This window comes from Trichomycterus rosablanca, chromosome 2 (genome assembly GCF_030014385.1).
Source record: "Trichomycterus rosablanca isolate fTriRos1 chromosome 2, fTriRos1.hap1, whole genome shotgun sequence".
Classification (NCBI taxonomy): domain Eukaryota; kingdom Metazoa; phylum Chordata; class Actinopteri; order Siluriformes; family Trichomycteridae; genus Trichomycterus; species Trichomycterus rosablanca.
This window is the reverse complement of record NC_085989.1, coordinates 40,801,234-40,817,509: the sequence shown is the minus strand read 5'-3', so window position 1 is coordinate 40,817,509 and position 16,276 is coordinate 40,801,234. Positions and strand designations below refer to the sequence as shown.

Sequence of the window (16,276 nt, the reverse complement as noted above, 5' to 3'; positions counted from 1 at the left end):
TGGGATGACGACCATGCAGACCGAGTTGATGCAGTGTGCGGCGTATGGTCTGAGCACTGACAGGCTGACCTCCCACGTCTTCAACCTCTGCAGCAATGCTGGCAGCACTCGTGTCTATTTTTTAAAGCCAACCTCTGGATATGACGCCGAACACGTGGACTCAACTTCTTTGGTCGACCCTGGCGAAGCCTGTTCTGAGTGGAACCTGTCCTGGAAAACCGCTGTATGACCTTGGCCACCACGCTGTAGCTCAGTTTCAGGGTGTTAGCAATCTTCTTATAGCCCAGGCCATCTTTGTGGAGAGCAACAATTCTATTTCTCACATCCTCAGAGAGTTCTTTGCCATGAGGTGCCATGTTGAATATCCAGTGGCCAGTATGAGAGAATTGTACCCAAAACACCAAATTTAACAGCCCTGCTCCCCATTTACACCTGGGACCTTGACACATGACACCAGGGAGGGACAACGACACATTTGGGCACAATTTGGACATGTTCACTGTGGGGTGTACTCACTTATGTTGCCAGCTATTTAGACATTAATGGCTGTGTGTTGAGTTATTTTCAGAAGACAGTAAATCTACACTGCTATACAAGCTGTACACTGACTACTCTAAGTTATATCCCAGTTTTATTTCTATAGTGTTGTCCCATGAAAAGATATAATGAAATATTTGCAGAAATGTGAGGGGTGTACTCACTTTTGTGATACACTGTATATACAGTGCCATCAGAAAGTATTCACCCCTTCACTTTTTCCACATTTTATGTTACAAACATATTTGAAATCCGATTTGAGTATAGTTTTCTTTTAAAAAATCTACATGAAATAGCCCATAATGACAAAGTGAAAACATGTTTTCAGACATTTTTGTAAATCTTTTAAAAATGTAAACATTTAATCATTATAGGTACATAAGTATTCACACCCTTTGCTATGACACTTAAAATTGAGCTCAGGTGCATCCAGTTTACACTGATCATCCTTGAGATGCTTCTACAACTTGATTGGAGACCACCTGTGGTAAATTCAGTTGATTGAACATAATTTGGAATGGCACACACTTGTCTATAAAAGGTCTCACAGTTGACTGCATATCAGAGCAGAAACCAAGCAATGAAGTCAAAGGAATTGTCTTTAGACCTCCGAGACCAGAGACAAAAAATGTGTTTGTGCAGTAGCTCCTTTTCGAAAGCACAAGCTTAGACAAATGAGTCACCAGAGGCATGCTGAAATACGACTGCACATGTTAAGACATGCAAACAGCGACCACTGAGTAGCATTTCCCTATCAGGTGCAGGCTAGTACTGAATGTGTAAACATCTCTGGTGCAGCGTATTTTCCACACTGTTGAAAAGTTGTGCTGATACCCCATTCTGTGTTATAATGCCAGGAAATATTCTGTGTAAATAGTCTGCTATGTATGCTGTGCGTTCACATTCAAATCATCCAAAAATGCTAATTTGCATTACTTTGGTTGTAAGATGGGTGACCAGAATAAAAGTTGGTCCGCCAATATTTGTCATATCCAATTACCTGACCGAGGAAGGCCACAATCGTCACCTCTTCGGCACTCCTTTTACACGTGTGCAGCACCTTTTTCACCTGCCCGAGATGGTTCATATGAGGATCCATTTCAAACGTGGATGTTTATGTCCATTATCCCCTCGGTGCATTGTGCAGGCGTCATCGATTAGCCAGCAGAGGCTGTAATTGCAACAGTTATGAGGAAACCCTGCTTAGTTTGAAACAGCTTGCATCAAATGTTGGATCTATATTGCTCTCAGCTTGGACTACTTTCTTTCTTCAGACTCATTTTTACTCAGGGTCATGTTCTTTTAGAGGTAATTACTAAGTGTGAGCTACTGTTATGATATTTAACAGTATGTGTGGATTTTGATGGCATTTATATTCGTCAGGCATCACTAGTAATCTGATGTGTAAACCTTTTGCCCATGCTGCAAGAAGAAACATGACAACAAATATGGGGGCCTGTGCTTGGGTGGTGCAGCAGTGAGACACGCTAGCCCATCGGTGCTGAGATCCCGAGCTCTCAAGTTTGTATGTTAGCTCTGCTATCAGCCAGCCAGGTGCCTACACAGACACATCATTGGCTATGTGTCACAGTTGTCTGGGTGGGACAATGGCCGGACTCCAGGGAAGAAGAATGTAATCTCTTCTCTTCTTAATCCTAAACAATGTATACATGATAAAGACCTTTGTCAGAGCTATTAATAATGTGGTATGTTGGAGGTGGATCATTCTACAGTGCACCCTGCTCCCATATCCAAACGATGCACCTGTGCCTAGCTGTCCACATAAACCTCAGAAATAAAAACAGCTCCTTGTGGACCTCACCCTGTGCACAGGAGTACAGTAATGCTAGAATAGAAATAGGCTTTTCCACACTCTGTTGCCATGAATTTAGAAATATATATTTTATATATTTGATTTTATAAACCTAAAAAAAGCAACAGATGTGGCTTTGAAATGAATGATTTGTTTGTTTTAATACCATTTTACCCTATTCAGGGTCACGGTGGGTACAATTCACTGGGCAAAAACGTAGGAAACACGTTGAACAGGTCACCAGTCCATCACAGGGCACACACATACACAGGGCAATTTCAGTAGCTCCAATTATCCTGACTGGAAGTCTTTGGACTTGTGGGGGGAAAAAACGAAAACCCAAGCAAACATAGGGAGAACATGCAGACTCCACACTAAAAGGACCCAGACCACTCCATCTGGGAATCAAACCAAGGATCTTCTTGCTGTGAGGCGACAGTGCTACCCTCCAAGTCACTGTGCCTTTTTAGGCACCTAATTTCACTAATCAAAATGGGTTCCCACATAGTTCCCATTTGCTATAAAGACCTGCACTCATAAGGAAAGGCTTTACACTAGATCTAGGTACTGCTAAAATCCACTCCTATTTAGCCAGAAGAACATGAATCAGTTTGGGCACTAACAATGGCTGGCTCACAGTCAGTGTTTCTATTCATGTCAAACCACACAAAACATTATTTCTAAAATGACATTGTACCCTGTAGCATTACAAATTCACTAAAACCATCAAGTCCATGCAATTTAAAAACAGTCGCAGTCTATTATTCCTCCTTCACCTTACATTTGGCATTATGCAGCGAGAATTTTCCTGGCATCAATCAAACCTAAATTCACCATCAGGGTCCAAAAGCTTGTGCTTTATACTATTTCAGCATGGCATTTGTCATGGTGATCCTAGACTTGTGGCAGCTCAGCCATGAAAAAACCCAATTCACAAACCTCACATAGTATATAAAGATGATATGTATAGAAGGCAGGATCCTTTTTCTAAAGTCACCAAGCTCTATTCTACCATCAATATTTCTCAATAATACAGCAACGTTGGCACTTGGGCAGTACAGTGGTTTAATGCACTAGCCCGCCACCACTGCTAGTTGATTAAGGCTCCTGTAAGGTATGTGGTGGGTATGTTTGTCCCATTTACGTTATCACTTGAATTTCATATGAATTTCAAATAGTTTATTCCATCCTTCCACAGGTGACTAAGAGATGACTAAAAGAATCTTATGTCACCACCTACAAAAACTAATTGTTCCTCCAAAGAGGGAATGGTGAGGGGACCAAAAGCAATTGGTGACTTTTTGTACAAAGTTTGGAAATTAAATGAAAATGCCGGCGACTGCACATGTCGAAAGGGAGCATGTGCTAGTCTGTGTCCCTCCTCAGTCAGAACAGAGTTGGTAAAAATGGCAGAAGAGTTGCAATCATTTTGTATTTGCAGCATTTAGCAGACATGACTTAGTTATGTTTTGAAAACGATTTGAGCAACTGAGGGCAAGTGCCTTGCTCAGGGGCACAACAGTGACCAATTGCAGGTAGTGGGGCCTGACCTGGCAACCAGGAGGGGGGATGGGGGATGGTGTCTACATTCCTTTGGCCGAGTAAAACATGATTAGCCTGAACTCAATGCATGTCATCAAGAAGAGGAAATACTGTCTTTTAGGATTTTTCAAGACAGAAGTGACCCACCTTGTAAGTTCATTTCTGAAACAGGAATTTATTGCCTAACTTCACACATATCCACATTACATGAACAGTTCTATATATGACTGCTTTACATATTAAAATTAAGGAATATTGCAAAAAAATATATATTACTCAGATCATAGTGTAAATCATAAGAAAATACTGATGTATGAAAAAAATGATCCTCCCCCAGGAACAAAAGTGTCAGAGGAAATCGATAGAAGCATCTCCAGCTCAGTGGAGGATGATGAGGTGAAGCAAAGTGCAGTGCTAACCTGCAGACCTGGGGGAGGGTTTGGACCAGAAGTGAGGAACAGCTGAGAACAGGTAAAGAGTCATTTCTCTCTCCACAGTGGCTTCTGTGGGTTTGTGTCAGTTTTTGTGCAAGTTTAAGTTAGGAGACAATGTTGCTGTGCTCCTGAAAATGGCTCCTCTGTAGCACCTTCACATGATGCTCGTATATTTTAAGGGCGGGGCCGAGTCTGATCGACAGACCTGTTAACACGTCGCTGCGTTGCATCAAGAGGAGGGACTTCCCATCGATTTCCTGTGTAAGAAAAAGATAAGTGTTTGTTAACCGCATGCAATGAGTTATTTAAAAAAATGATTCATTTTACATTATATTTATGGCATTTAGCAGACGCCTTTATCCAAAGCGACTTAAATTACAGTATACAGTCTGATCAATTGAGGGTTAAGGGCCTTGCTCAAGGGCCCAACAGCAGCAACCTGGCAGTGGTGGGGCTAGAACCAGCGACCTTTGGATTACTGGTCCAGTACCTTAACTGCTAGGCTACAACTGCCCTTTTAGTTTTATTAGTTTTAGGTCATGAACAAAGTTATTCATTTTAATTTTAGTCAGTGAAGGCTGTGCCTCAAAAATATTTATTATATACCGTCTTATTCCTGAAACTAGATCACTCTACACCCCCTTCAACACATGTCCAGTCTGCAGCCATTTCTTATCACCTGCCAGAGCTAGGTTCCCATGCAGAGCCACACCACATACGAATGGCTTTGCTGAGCTCCATGTGACCTCTAGACTACCAAAGGCATCCGGTCCAGTCCCAGAGATCACATATTGCACAGACCTTTCCAGCCTTCCCTCCAAAATTTAAATTAGAGCAGGGCTGTTCTCAAAACCCCATGATGCCTGCCATAACCAAGCATGTGCAGAAACCCTGCTTGCACCAGGCATAGTCCAAATCCCCATATAAACACAGCCTTTTTTTTTTTTAAGAAATAAACACCCAAAGAAAAACAAGAGACTGTTTTCCTCTGTATGTACAGTCGCAGCAACATTTTACTGGTACATGTATGAAAGCAGGATTGTAATACAAAAGCACCTAAAGCATTGATTATGGTTGCTAAAACTTGAAAAGAATGAGGCATTTTAATCCGGTTCCAGACGGGACTAAAAGGCCTACTCAGTGTATCTGCTGCACCCTGGTGGCTACAGTGTTTCATAGCACAATCTGAGCCCAGCCAAAGATACAAGGTACAAAATACAAAGTCTGTTTGTAAATTATCTAGTTCTTGGCACAGACAAATTGTCAGAAAGCCATAAAAATACAATAACAAGAGATCATTCCATTTAAATGTGTATGCAAGTCCGTATGTATGTTTTTGTCAGGTTTAGAAAAAAATGCAGAACAATTTCTCATCAGGGGTGCAATAATGAGTTCAGTATGAATGAGACCATGTGGGTTTACATTTCCACTTCTACAGCACAGTTACAATACATGTCGCAACCTGCTATTTATACATGGCTCACAAACAACCGTTTCTAATACACTTACATATTTTCTCATACTAAATATGATTTAGAAAATGAAATTACCATGGCTATTTATTTAAACTCAAAACACTTGTGCTTTGTTCTTTAATTTGATTTAAACATGAACAGAAAAGTTGTTGTATTAAGTCACGTCGTATTTCCACGAGACAAAATTATTGCTTTTCTTTCTCCGTTCATTTCAAAATATGCCCTACTGCAGGAATAAATTACTTGTGTGAATCTCTACATACACTGTATACTGGACCGTGCTCCTAAAGATGAGTGATCTGACGATGTATAAAGATATGACTCTACTATTTATATAATGGTGAGGACCATCACTGTTACTGGCCTACAGACTATGTAATGTAGATGAGTTTGTTATCACTACAAAAATACAAGTTAGTTTATTACTACTTAAAAACAGCAAAAATACTATAAAAATCATAATAATCATAATAAGTCATTTTTACAGCATTTCTGGACTTGTAATCAAAAGTTTGCTGGTTCAAGCCCCACCACTGCCAGGTAGCCTCTGTTGGACACTTGAGCAAGGCCCTTAACCCTCAATTGCTTAGACAGTATACTGTGAGTCGCTTTGGATAAAAGCGTCTGCTAAATGCCGAAAATGTAAATAGTACCACGATACTACCAGAAGGTCCTTTAGGTTCTGTATGTTGAAAAGTGGATCAGTGCATTTTGATGCCATCTTTTCCTTGGGTAAATGATGCTTACATGCCTGGTTATCCATATGATCACAGAGAGACACCAAGATTTGGCAGACTAGTCAACCTTTTTCCATTTTACTGCTGTCCAGTTTCAAAGCCTGTATGCCCTTTGTAGGTGATTACAGTGGTGGGCAGGAGTTAGTATTGGCACTTTGACTGGTCTGTGTTGTGACACATTCACCTCACTAGTATTAAAATTGTATGCACACTTTACTGTAACCCTTCTGTTGGTCTGTTGTCCCTTCTTGGACCACTGTCAGTAAGCACTCACCATGGCTACCTGCAAGCACCCCCTTGCTGTTTCAGAGATATTTCAAACCAGTATTCTGGTATAAAGATTTAGCCATTACCAAATTCACTCAGATTTTATGTTGATAATTTCTGCTGCATTCAACACAGGAACCATCAGACCAAACTTTTATTTACCCCTGACTGTGACATACACTGTTATGAAGTAGGCACTGTTATACACATTTTTGGCTCAATGGTGTATATACCATTGCCATTATGTAACACTACATACAGTAGAATGTGACAAGGGAGGCTTTATCCTATATACAGTAGCTCAAGCCACATTACACCATGTGTAAGCTGCTGTTTTAAACAGTGCTGCCGGGTACTGACCTGTGTTCTGAAAGCCACTGCCTGCTCTGGAAATCCCACCGCAGTGAAGTAGCTCACGACATCTGCCACACTCCACTGTAACAGGTCCTGGGCAATCTCCTCAGCTTTCACTGAGCTGCAAACCAACAATATGAAACAGCTTCACACCTGATATCAATCCACAGTAGTTTACATTTTTTCGGGAATGATCTATTGTTCTTGAGTTTTTTGGCCACCCGAAAAGTATTCCTGCAAATGTTTGCATTAGAGCCCTATCACCAAAAACAATGTCAGGGGACCACACCTCAGTAAACTCAGTTAATCCTAGCGTGGCTGTGATGCAATCCAACTGTTTAAATCCTACACTGGGGGAGGCCTGAGTTAAAAATACATTACAGCTGCACAACAATGACAAATCAACATGCATTGCATAATTATTAGGTTTTTTAGGCAAATATTTACTGATATTCGAGGATTAGGTATTAGAATCAGGATGAAACAGTAATGACCAAAATCAGAACTGTGGCAGCCCTAAAAAACTGTTTTATTAAACTAAATTAAGACCGGCAGACATTAGCCGATAAGCTTACCAATACTGTGGTCATTAATTCATTTACTGTCTGTTTTACCAACATTTTATCCTGGTCAGGGTCACGGTGGGTCTAATGTATTGAGCGAATGGTAGGAAACACCCCGGACAGGCTGCCAGCCATCACAGGGCAGACACACACGTTGCAGGCAATTATTTATGGGATGAAACCGGGACAACCCAAACAGACACAGGGAGAACATGCAAACCCCATATAGAAAGGACACTTGCAGTCCGGCCGGGAAATCAAACCCAGGCCCTTCTTGCTGTGAGACGACAGCACTACCCACTGGGCCACTGTTTAGATACTGCAGTCAGTTCTGTTTAAATAAAACAGAAAGCTAAACATCCTGACCTAATAGAAATATAATGAATTAGTGCAGACCTAAATGCCACAGTTAAAGGTTATTTACTAATATAAATTTCAGTACAGCACTTACCCTACTGTCTTTATCTCCCCATTTTTAGCTGGTTCTGTTTTTTGTAAGCGAGACACATCTTCTCCTTTATCACACCTTTTATCTGGAAAAATAATAATAAAATAAACAGTTTAAACTTATTTGTTTGCTGATATGGTTGCTCGTATTTTGGGCCAGCATGTGAAAGGGTTGCATAATCAAATTACTCACCCTCCTCTTGGCGGTCAGAGCCTGTGTGAGGTGCTCCGTCAGAGCCCACTGCCTCATCCTGGTGCTGGAGGGCAAAAATACACACAATAAGAGCCATTTTTTCCAACACCAAGTGAAGCACCAGTAAGAGATTACTGCAATTTGGTAGGCTTTTGAAAAACAACATCAGTTGGAAATCTAAAACTGTATTCATTTAGGGCTTCATTCACCACAACGCTGGGTGCATTTTGCTGCTTACCAGATTGTTTAAAACTTTCATATAATATGTAGCAAAACCATGCTTTGAATTGAAAATGAAATACAACAGTGAAACAGTGAGAATCATGCCTGTGCTTTCCTTCTGACTATGCCATATAAACAATTCATCTCATTGGCAGTGCTTTTGAAAGGTCAGGTGCAAATTGAGTCAAAGTTCATTAAGAATACACTTTGAGTGTGGCAACAAGCAGTAAAAACCGTGCTGCTAATCTGCACTGTGCACAGCACCAGGGTGGGCAGCACGCGTCACTTTGTAGGAAACAATGGCACAGCTGCACAAAAAAGCCCTTAAGTTCTGTATCATGTGAATGCAGCCTAATTCAAGTAATAAAAAAGCTAGTTCTAAAAACAAAGGCAATTTTATCAGTCCCTTGCCAGAGCTTAACCTAATCTTGGACAGAACTAGCCATTAATTAAATACAGTGCAGGCCAGGACTAACTCTACTGTTGCAAAAGCTGCAGTAATAAACCCCTGATGATGCTCACCGGAGAGACTGTGCGGTTGGACAGCAACTGATCAGGTGTGAGCACACTTTCTTCAGCTCGCGACTCCTCCTCCCGGGTCAGTGTGCTCCATTGGGCCGAGGGACAGATAGCTGCTGGCTGCAAGTTTCCTTCCAGCTCCAGGGAACCTGAAAAAAAGTTAGATACATACGCTATAAGAAGGTCTGCAATTCATGCTGCAGCTCCTCTATAGACATTATAAACCCAACACAACACTAAAGCACTGCATACTGTGTTAGTATACTGCATACTAATGTAAACATGCACTTTTAATCAGATGCAGTGACTTGCAATGATGGCTATATTGTTATGGGTATAGACTTAAATATTTCCACAAATCCTAAAGAGGTGACTCCTTATAGACTATGTAGGGTCAGTGCCTCAGACAAAACCTAACCTCAACATCATTTTAGCTATTAGCAGAGTTGTTCTCTCAGCTCTGTCAGCATCCCATATCCCTGACTGTTGTGAATATCTAGCTTGGTCTATTATAGCAGATTTCCTGTTTGCTGCAACTGGTACTAGACCAGGTATTTGTTTGTTTATTTATTTGGATGTTTAACACCATGTTAACCCAGTGGTTATATACATGGCACAAAATGTTAGTAATTCCCTTTAAACATTTTAGTCTATAGTCTTTGTGCAGACATTACATAACATGCTGTTCGGTTGGTCTTCAAATGTGTATATTCAGTATATATATACAGTGTATCACAAAAGTGAGTACACCCCTCACATTTCTGCAGATATTTAAGTATATCTTTTCATGGGACAACACTGACAAAATGACACTTTGACACAATGAAAAGTAGTCTGTGTGCAGCTTATATAACAGTGTAAATTTATTCTTCCCTCAAAATAACTCAATATACAGCCATTAATGTCTAAACCACTGGCAACAAAAGTGAGTACACCCCTTAGTGAAAGTTCCTGAAGTGTCAATATTTTGTGTGGCCACCATTATTTCCCAGAACTGCCTTAACTCTCCTGGGCATGGAGTTTACCAGAGCTTCACAGGTTGCCACTGGAATGCTTTTCCACTCCTCCATGACGACATCACGGAGCTGGCGGATATTCGAGACTTTGCGCTCCTCCACCTTCCGCTTGAGGATGCCCCAAAGATGTTCTATTGGGTTTAGGTCTGGAGACATGCTTGGCCAGTCCATCACCTTTACCCTCAGCCTCTTCAATAAAGCAGTGGTCGTCTTAGAGGTGTGTTTGGGGTCATTATCATGCTGGAACACTGCCCTGCGACCCAGTTTCCGGAGGGAGGGGATCATGCTCTGCTTCAGTATTTCACAGTACATATTGGAGTTCATGTGTCCCTCAATGAAATGTAACTCCCCAACACCTGCTGCACTCATGCAGCCCCAGACCATGGCATTCCCACCACCATGCTTGACTGTAGGCATGACACACTTATCTTTGTACTCCTCACCTGATTGCCGCCACACATGCTTGAGACCATCTGAACCAAACAAATTAATCTTGGTCTCATCAGACCATAGGACATGGTTCCAGTAATCCATGTCCTTTGTTGACATGTCTTCAGCAAACCGTTTGCGGGCTTTCTTGTGTAGAGACTTCAGAAGAGGCTTCCTTCTGGGGTGACAGCCATGCAGACCAATTTGATGTAGTGTGCAGCGTATGGTCTGAGCACTGACAGGCTGACCCCCCACCTTTTCAATCTCTTCAGCAATGCTGACAGCACTCCTGTGCCTGTCTTTCAAAGACAGCAGTTGGATGTGACGCTGAGCACGTGCACTCAGCTTCTTTGGACGACCAACGCGAGGTCTGTTCTGAGTGGACCCTGCTCTTTTAAAACGCTGGATGATCTTGGCCACTGTGCTGCAGCTCAGTTTCAGGGTGTTGGCAATCTTCTTGTAGCCTTGGCCATCTTCATGTAGCGCAACAATTCGTCTTTTAAGATCCTCAGAGAGTTCTTTGCCATGAGGTGCCATGTGGGAACTTTCAGTGACCAGTATGAGAGAGTGTGAGAGCTGTACTACTAAATTGAACACACCTGCTCCCTATGCACACCTGAGACTTAGTAACACTAACAAGTCACATGACATTTTGGAGGAAAAATGACAAGCAGTGCTCAATTTGGACATTTAGGGGTGTAGTCTCTTAGGGGTGTACTCACTTTTGTTGCCGGTGGTTTAGACATTAATGGCTGTATATTGAGTTATTTTGAGGGAAGAATAAATTTACACTGTTATATAAGCTGCACACAGACTACTTTTCATTGTGTCAAAGTGTCATTTTGTCAGTGTTGTCCCATGAAAAGATATACTTAAATATCTGCAGAAATGTGAGGGGTGTACTCACTTTTGTGATACACTGTATATCAGTATTTAAAACTTTGAGTTTGATAACTGTCTTTACTTTGGTTGAAAATTTATTTTATTGTATTAGGTATGGACAGTTTCTGACGTTCTCTGGGTTATTGGATGTGAGTGTGAATCATAGGCCAGGAACAGTTCAAATGGATATAGTCATGAAATTTGAGCAATGTTTCAACTTTGGTTATAGTAAAACTTTTGTTTTAGTTGGTGCTATGCAAAGTCAGTGCCTTTATGTTGCTATATCAATATATTCTGTTAATAAGTGCTTGAAGTGATTTTCTATTTTACAAAGCAGACTATTCTTGTGAACATTACACTTTACATTACAGTCATTTGTTTAGCCCTGTTGCAGTTGTTGTACTGATACCTGTTTCTTGTTGTGCTACAGGCTGTGTGCGCTCAGGAGAAACACATGTGATGTCTCTCTCCTTCTCTGGTGTGCTGAGGCCCAGAGAGCTGATCTGTGAGGGAGCAGGAGAGGCTCTGGTCATATCCACTTCTGCGTCTGTGATGATGGGACTCAGACTGATGCCCGAGTCTGCTGTGTTCTGTATCTGCATGCAGGTTGCGTCTAGACTGGCCTCTTCCTCATCCATGCTGCTGTCCATGCCAGCCGGGTTGGACAGCTCATCCTGAAACGGTTCCAAAGTAGAATGAGATGCATGTCTTTACTAAAACCAATCCTGACAGTGTCAATTTTACATTTATTTAGATTAGCTGATTATTGGGTGGTAGATTAACTGATTAATGAGTGTTGCAGTGGTAAACTGCCGCTGGAATCCAAGCAGTGTTGTCGACCAGGCTGTGTCCTGTTCAAGGTTTTTCCTGTATGAAATTAGTTCTTCATGACAACAATAGCATTACTGTTGAATTTTTTCCCAATTTAAACCACTAGTTTAAAAAAATCTCGTTTCATTTTAAAACAAGATGTATAATCATGTTGAGTAATATACTGTAGAGTCTGTATGAATCAACATGCTTTCCTATGTCAATTGTTTTTCTGAGGCATAGTACTCTTTTAGGAAACACTTTTTGTGTTGTCTTTTTTATGCCAAACATGGTTCCAGTCAAAACACTGAAAGTTAATTATTGGCCTCATTTAAAAGTTATATTAGAGAAATGGATACTGTGTTAGTTACAGTCAATATGTGCATTTATTTCAACTTTAAATTGTATGCATTGATCATAACTATTACATTATAGTACAAATACACAGCACACACGTCTGAAAACTCATCTAGACAGTTTCACCGCTCCTCTATGACCTGTATTAGGGAGGGCAGTTTACCAGGGTTTGACTCAGAACATTGCAATTAAAGTACTGGTTAACACACATGGATAAACGTGCATGTCAGATACACCGCTTATTTGCCATTTTTACATCTCTGATCTCTGTGATTGTACACAATTGCGGGATTCGAGCCATAACTATTGTCTACAGTTTTACGTTGCTGCAGATATTCAGGCCTAAAGCTATGCCCCATGTTAGGCTGAAACTGGCCCTGGCGGTGTGGGGTTGATGCAGCGCCTCACAAAGGACGCGCACATTGTTAAATCTAATAGTTTGCGAACTGGGACGTACCCTCTGTTATAAACCTTGTTTGAAGCAATGTGTGGTTCACAAGAGACCCTGAACACAAGCCAAGCTGGGCTGCATTGCTGGCCTACATAAAACTTGCGCTGTTGAGCTGTGTGCATGATTCCATTATTGCGGTTTGGGTACTTTGCCCGCACCGACGTGTCTACGTGTTGCCAGATTGAGTGGTTTTATTTTTAAATGGCTTGCTAATCTACACTACTGCCGGTATGTTTAAAATGGGTAATGTCATCGTGCTTTTATTTAGAATACTTAATAAAAAGTAGTCGCGATGTAATGCATTTCATTATTTTAGGGGTTCTTATGTAACGGCATTGGCACAGTCAAGACACGACTTGAATATCATACTACGTATTGAAAAGATGCGTTTAACTCGTGACATTATTTCACAGAGTTGAGGATCTGGCAACCCTGGGCGTGTGCGCGTGTCCTCGTTCCTTTAAACCGGCTACAGCCACTAGGTTGCCAGGTTGACCTTTTAACCAAGGGCTAGTTCCATTAATAACCTTTAGTAATTAGTACACAGTTTCATCATCATCACAAGCCAATAAAGATTTGCTCATTTACTCCTTTATTTACATCCATCAGCAATTTAAGGTAGCCAATCCTTCTACTAATGTGGTTTATATACATTTAAATAAGGTTTTTTTTAATTATGTTTGTGTTTTACCGTTTTAATCAGATTTATTATTATTATTACTATTATTATTATTACTACTACATGGCGCTCAGGTGGCACAGCGCTCTATTACACTAGCCACTCACTGCAGAGATCCAGGTTTGAATCTCAGCGGTGCTATCAGCCTGCTGAATGTATACACAGATTTGTTTGGATATGCCTGTGGGGTAAAAATGATCAAACCCCTGTGACGTATTGGCACCATGTCCCAATTGTTCCTGCCTCGCAGGAACTGAGGTTTTAACTTTTTTGATATGCTTTAGAAACAGTCAGATTTGTTGCCAGACAGTTGTTAGATGGTTATAACGTTAAGGGACAGTGATGGCCTAGTGGGTAGAGCTTTGGGCTGTTAACCAAAAAGTTAAGAGTTCGAATCCGAGCTCTGCCATTCGGCCACTGTTGGGCCCTTGAGCAAGGCCTCCAACCCTCCTCTCTGTGCTCCAGGGGTGCCGTACAATGGCTGACCCTGTGCTCAGACCCCAGCTTCCAAATGAGCTGCAACATGCTAAAAAAAAAAAGAAAGAAAAAAAGATTTTTCGTTTATGACAGTGGTAGCCTAATGGGTAGGGCTTCGGGCTATCAACTGAAAGGTTGGGAGTTTGAATCCCAGCTCTGCCATGAAGTCACTGTTGGGCCCTTGAGCAAGGCTCCTAACCCTCTCTGCTCCAGGGGCGTCGTACCATGCACTCAGACCCCAGCTTTCAAACAAGCTGGTATTTGCGAAGAAAGAATTTCATCGTACTGTACATGCGTATAATTATATACAACGTTGCAGAACAAGATGATTACAACCCCTAAAAATATTTCATTTCGACTTTCTAGCTACATCCATACACGCTGCAAATGTCCTAATTGTCGGTTGCGACCACGTAGTTGTGTTTGCTGTGAAGGGGTTAACAAACCCAAGTTAAAGCAAGGTTTGGTTTTGTCTAACCACCTGATCAGGGAGGGTTTGTTCTAATCTGGCAACCCTGCAGAGCGCAGGAGGCGCGCGACGCAGCCCGCGCTCGTCTCTGGCTAGGCGCGCCGAACACAGGGGGAATGCCCCGCCCACCCGCGCTCAGAGGCGCGCGCCACCAAGTAAGAAAAAAAAAAAAAAAAACCTGCGCTGAACGAACGTGGCGAGCCGACATTACCCAGACAATCACAAAACAGAGCGTTTCACCTAGAATGCACGCACAATTCCACCTTTCTCACCGCCTGTTTATGAGTTCCACTCTAAGTTTATACGCACGCCGTGCTGTGACGGCTTTAACGCAGTAAGAAGTCCGTGTGTATCCCAAATGCTTGCTGCCCTCGTCTCGTTTGTCCGTTTCTTACTCAGACGCACCGCACCGCTTCGGGTCCGGCTTGTGAGCACGACCTGACGATAAAAAAACAGCCACGAACGGCGTAGCAGGTCGAATAAATCGAGTTAAAAGTGCAGTTTAAATCTCGTGCTGCGATGTACTGGCTCCCAAAAGATCAAAGGCAATTTGAAATTGAATTTAAATTCAAATATCAACCGAACGTTCGCTTCGAACGAGTGACCGTTGGGGCCGTTTGAGGAGAAAAGTGTCGGCTGAGCTTTGCGAGAGAGCCGCTCCCCGTCAGTTTTCGATTTTCTCGACGCAGTTTTCAAGGTTTTCGAGGTCAAAATACCGAGAAGCGTAAGTTAACACTATAAATGATTAGTTTTTGTTTGTTTTGACGAAACGCGATAATCTTACGCTGAGGTAAAAAAGCTGGCGAAAGCGCATACTACCGCACTAAACAGTACGCCGTATGCGTATGGCGTCGTGCTATTGTGGCGTACTGCTTAGTACGTTAGTATGCAGTCTGAAACACAGGGCTGTACATACTTCCATCTCCTCTTCGTCGACGGGACCCAGCGCTCTCTTGGCAGCAGACTTGCTGGCCGCCTGCTCGCTTTTCCTCTTCCCCCGCTGCACTTTCGCCGCATTGCGATACGAAATGGAGCCCTTGTAGTTCACTTTGAGCACCAGCTGCTCTTCAATGAGTTTATCCAGCTCCAAACAGGTCCGGTCCGGTTCCGAGCCGTGTCGCCTGCGCACCATTCGGCAGATCCTCTCCAGGTCCGGTCGCGCTTTTCTCGACCGCAGCGAGTCGATGGTGTCTAAAATCCACTCGCGGTACCGCGGCTCCGACATGGCGGCTGCAAAAAAAGTTTTCCTTTTCAAACCGCGGCGTAAAGAAACGAGTCGAACGCGTTGAATTATTCCTCAAGCGGCGGAGAGTCCGGTGGAAGAGACGAACGGAAACATTAGCTCAAAGCAAGGGACGCGTGCGCTGGGTCGCATCGTGCGCTTAAGGTGGAACGGGGGAGATAGCGCCTGCGCGCCACGCTCAACTCGTTTAAGGTGGAGATTCACAAGCGCGACTTTTGCGCCCCGCCTTAAATCCTTTGAAACCGCAGACATAATGTTTTCAATATAGGTGAAAATGTCAAGTATTTCCACATTTATTGCAATTTACACGATATTACAGTGTAGTTCTAATATATTAACATTTAAAATGTGCCGTTCCCA

The 16,276-nt window shown here is 42.3% G+C and overlaps 1 protein-coding gene and 1 long non-coding RNA gene across 3 annotated transcripts in view; one reads left to right on the top strand and one right to left on the bottom strand.

Annotated features, from left to right (window-relative positions):
* Window positions 1-4,051: 4,051 nt before the first annotated feature.
* On the bottom strand, window positions 4,052-15,999 carry samd1a (sterile alpha motif domain containing 1a). The gene is made up of 7 exons (XM_063015790.1): window positions 15,590-15,999; window positions 11,840-12,104; window positions 9,107-9,252; window positions 8,363-8,426; window positions 8,174-8,255; window positions 7,166-7,280; window positions 4,052-4,583 (listed from the first exon to the last, which is right to left on the bottom strand). Exons 1-7 carry the CDS (start codon window positions 15,896-15,898, stop codon window positions 4,431-4,433), a joined length of 1,134 nt encoding a protein of 377 aa, XP_062871860.1. The 5' UTR covers window positions 15,899-15,999; the 3' UTR covers window positions 4,052-4,430.
* The window catches only part of LOC134333691 (uncharacterized), a 48,567-nt gene continuing 47,565 nt past the window's right edge, over window positions 15,275-16,276 (top strand). For both annotated transcript variants that reach the window (XR_010015401.1, XR_010015400.1), the window contains exon 1: window positions 15,275-15,397. This is a non-coding gene — a long non-coding RNA (uncharacterized LOC134333691). The remainder of the gene's footprint in view (window positions 15,398-16,276) is intronic.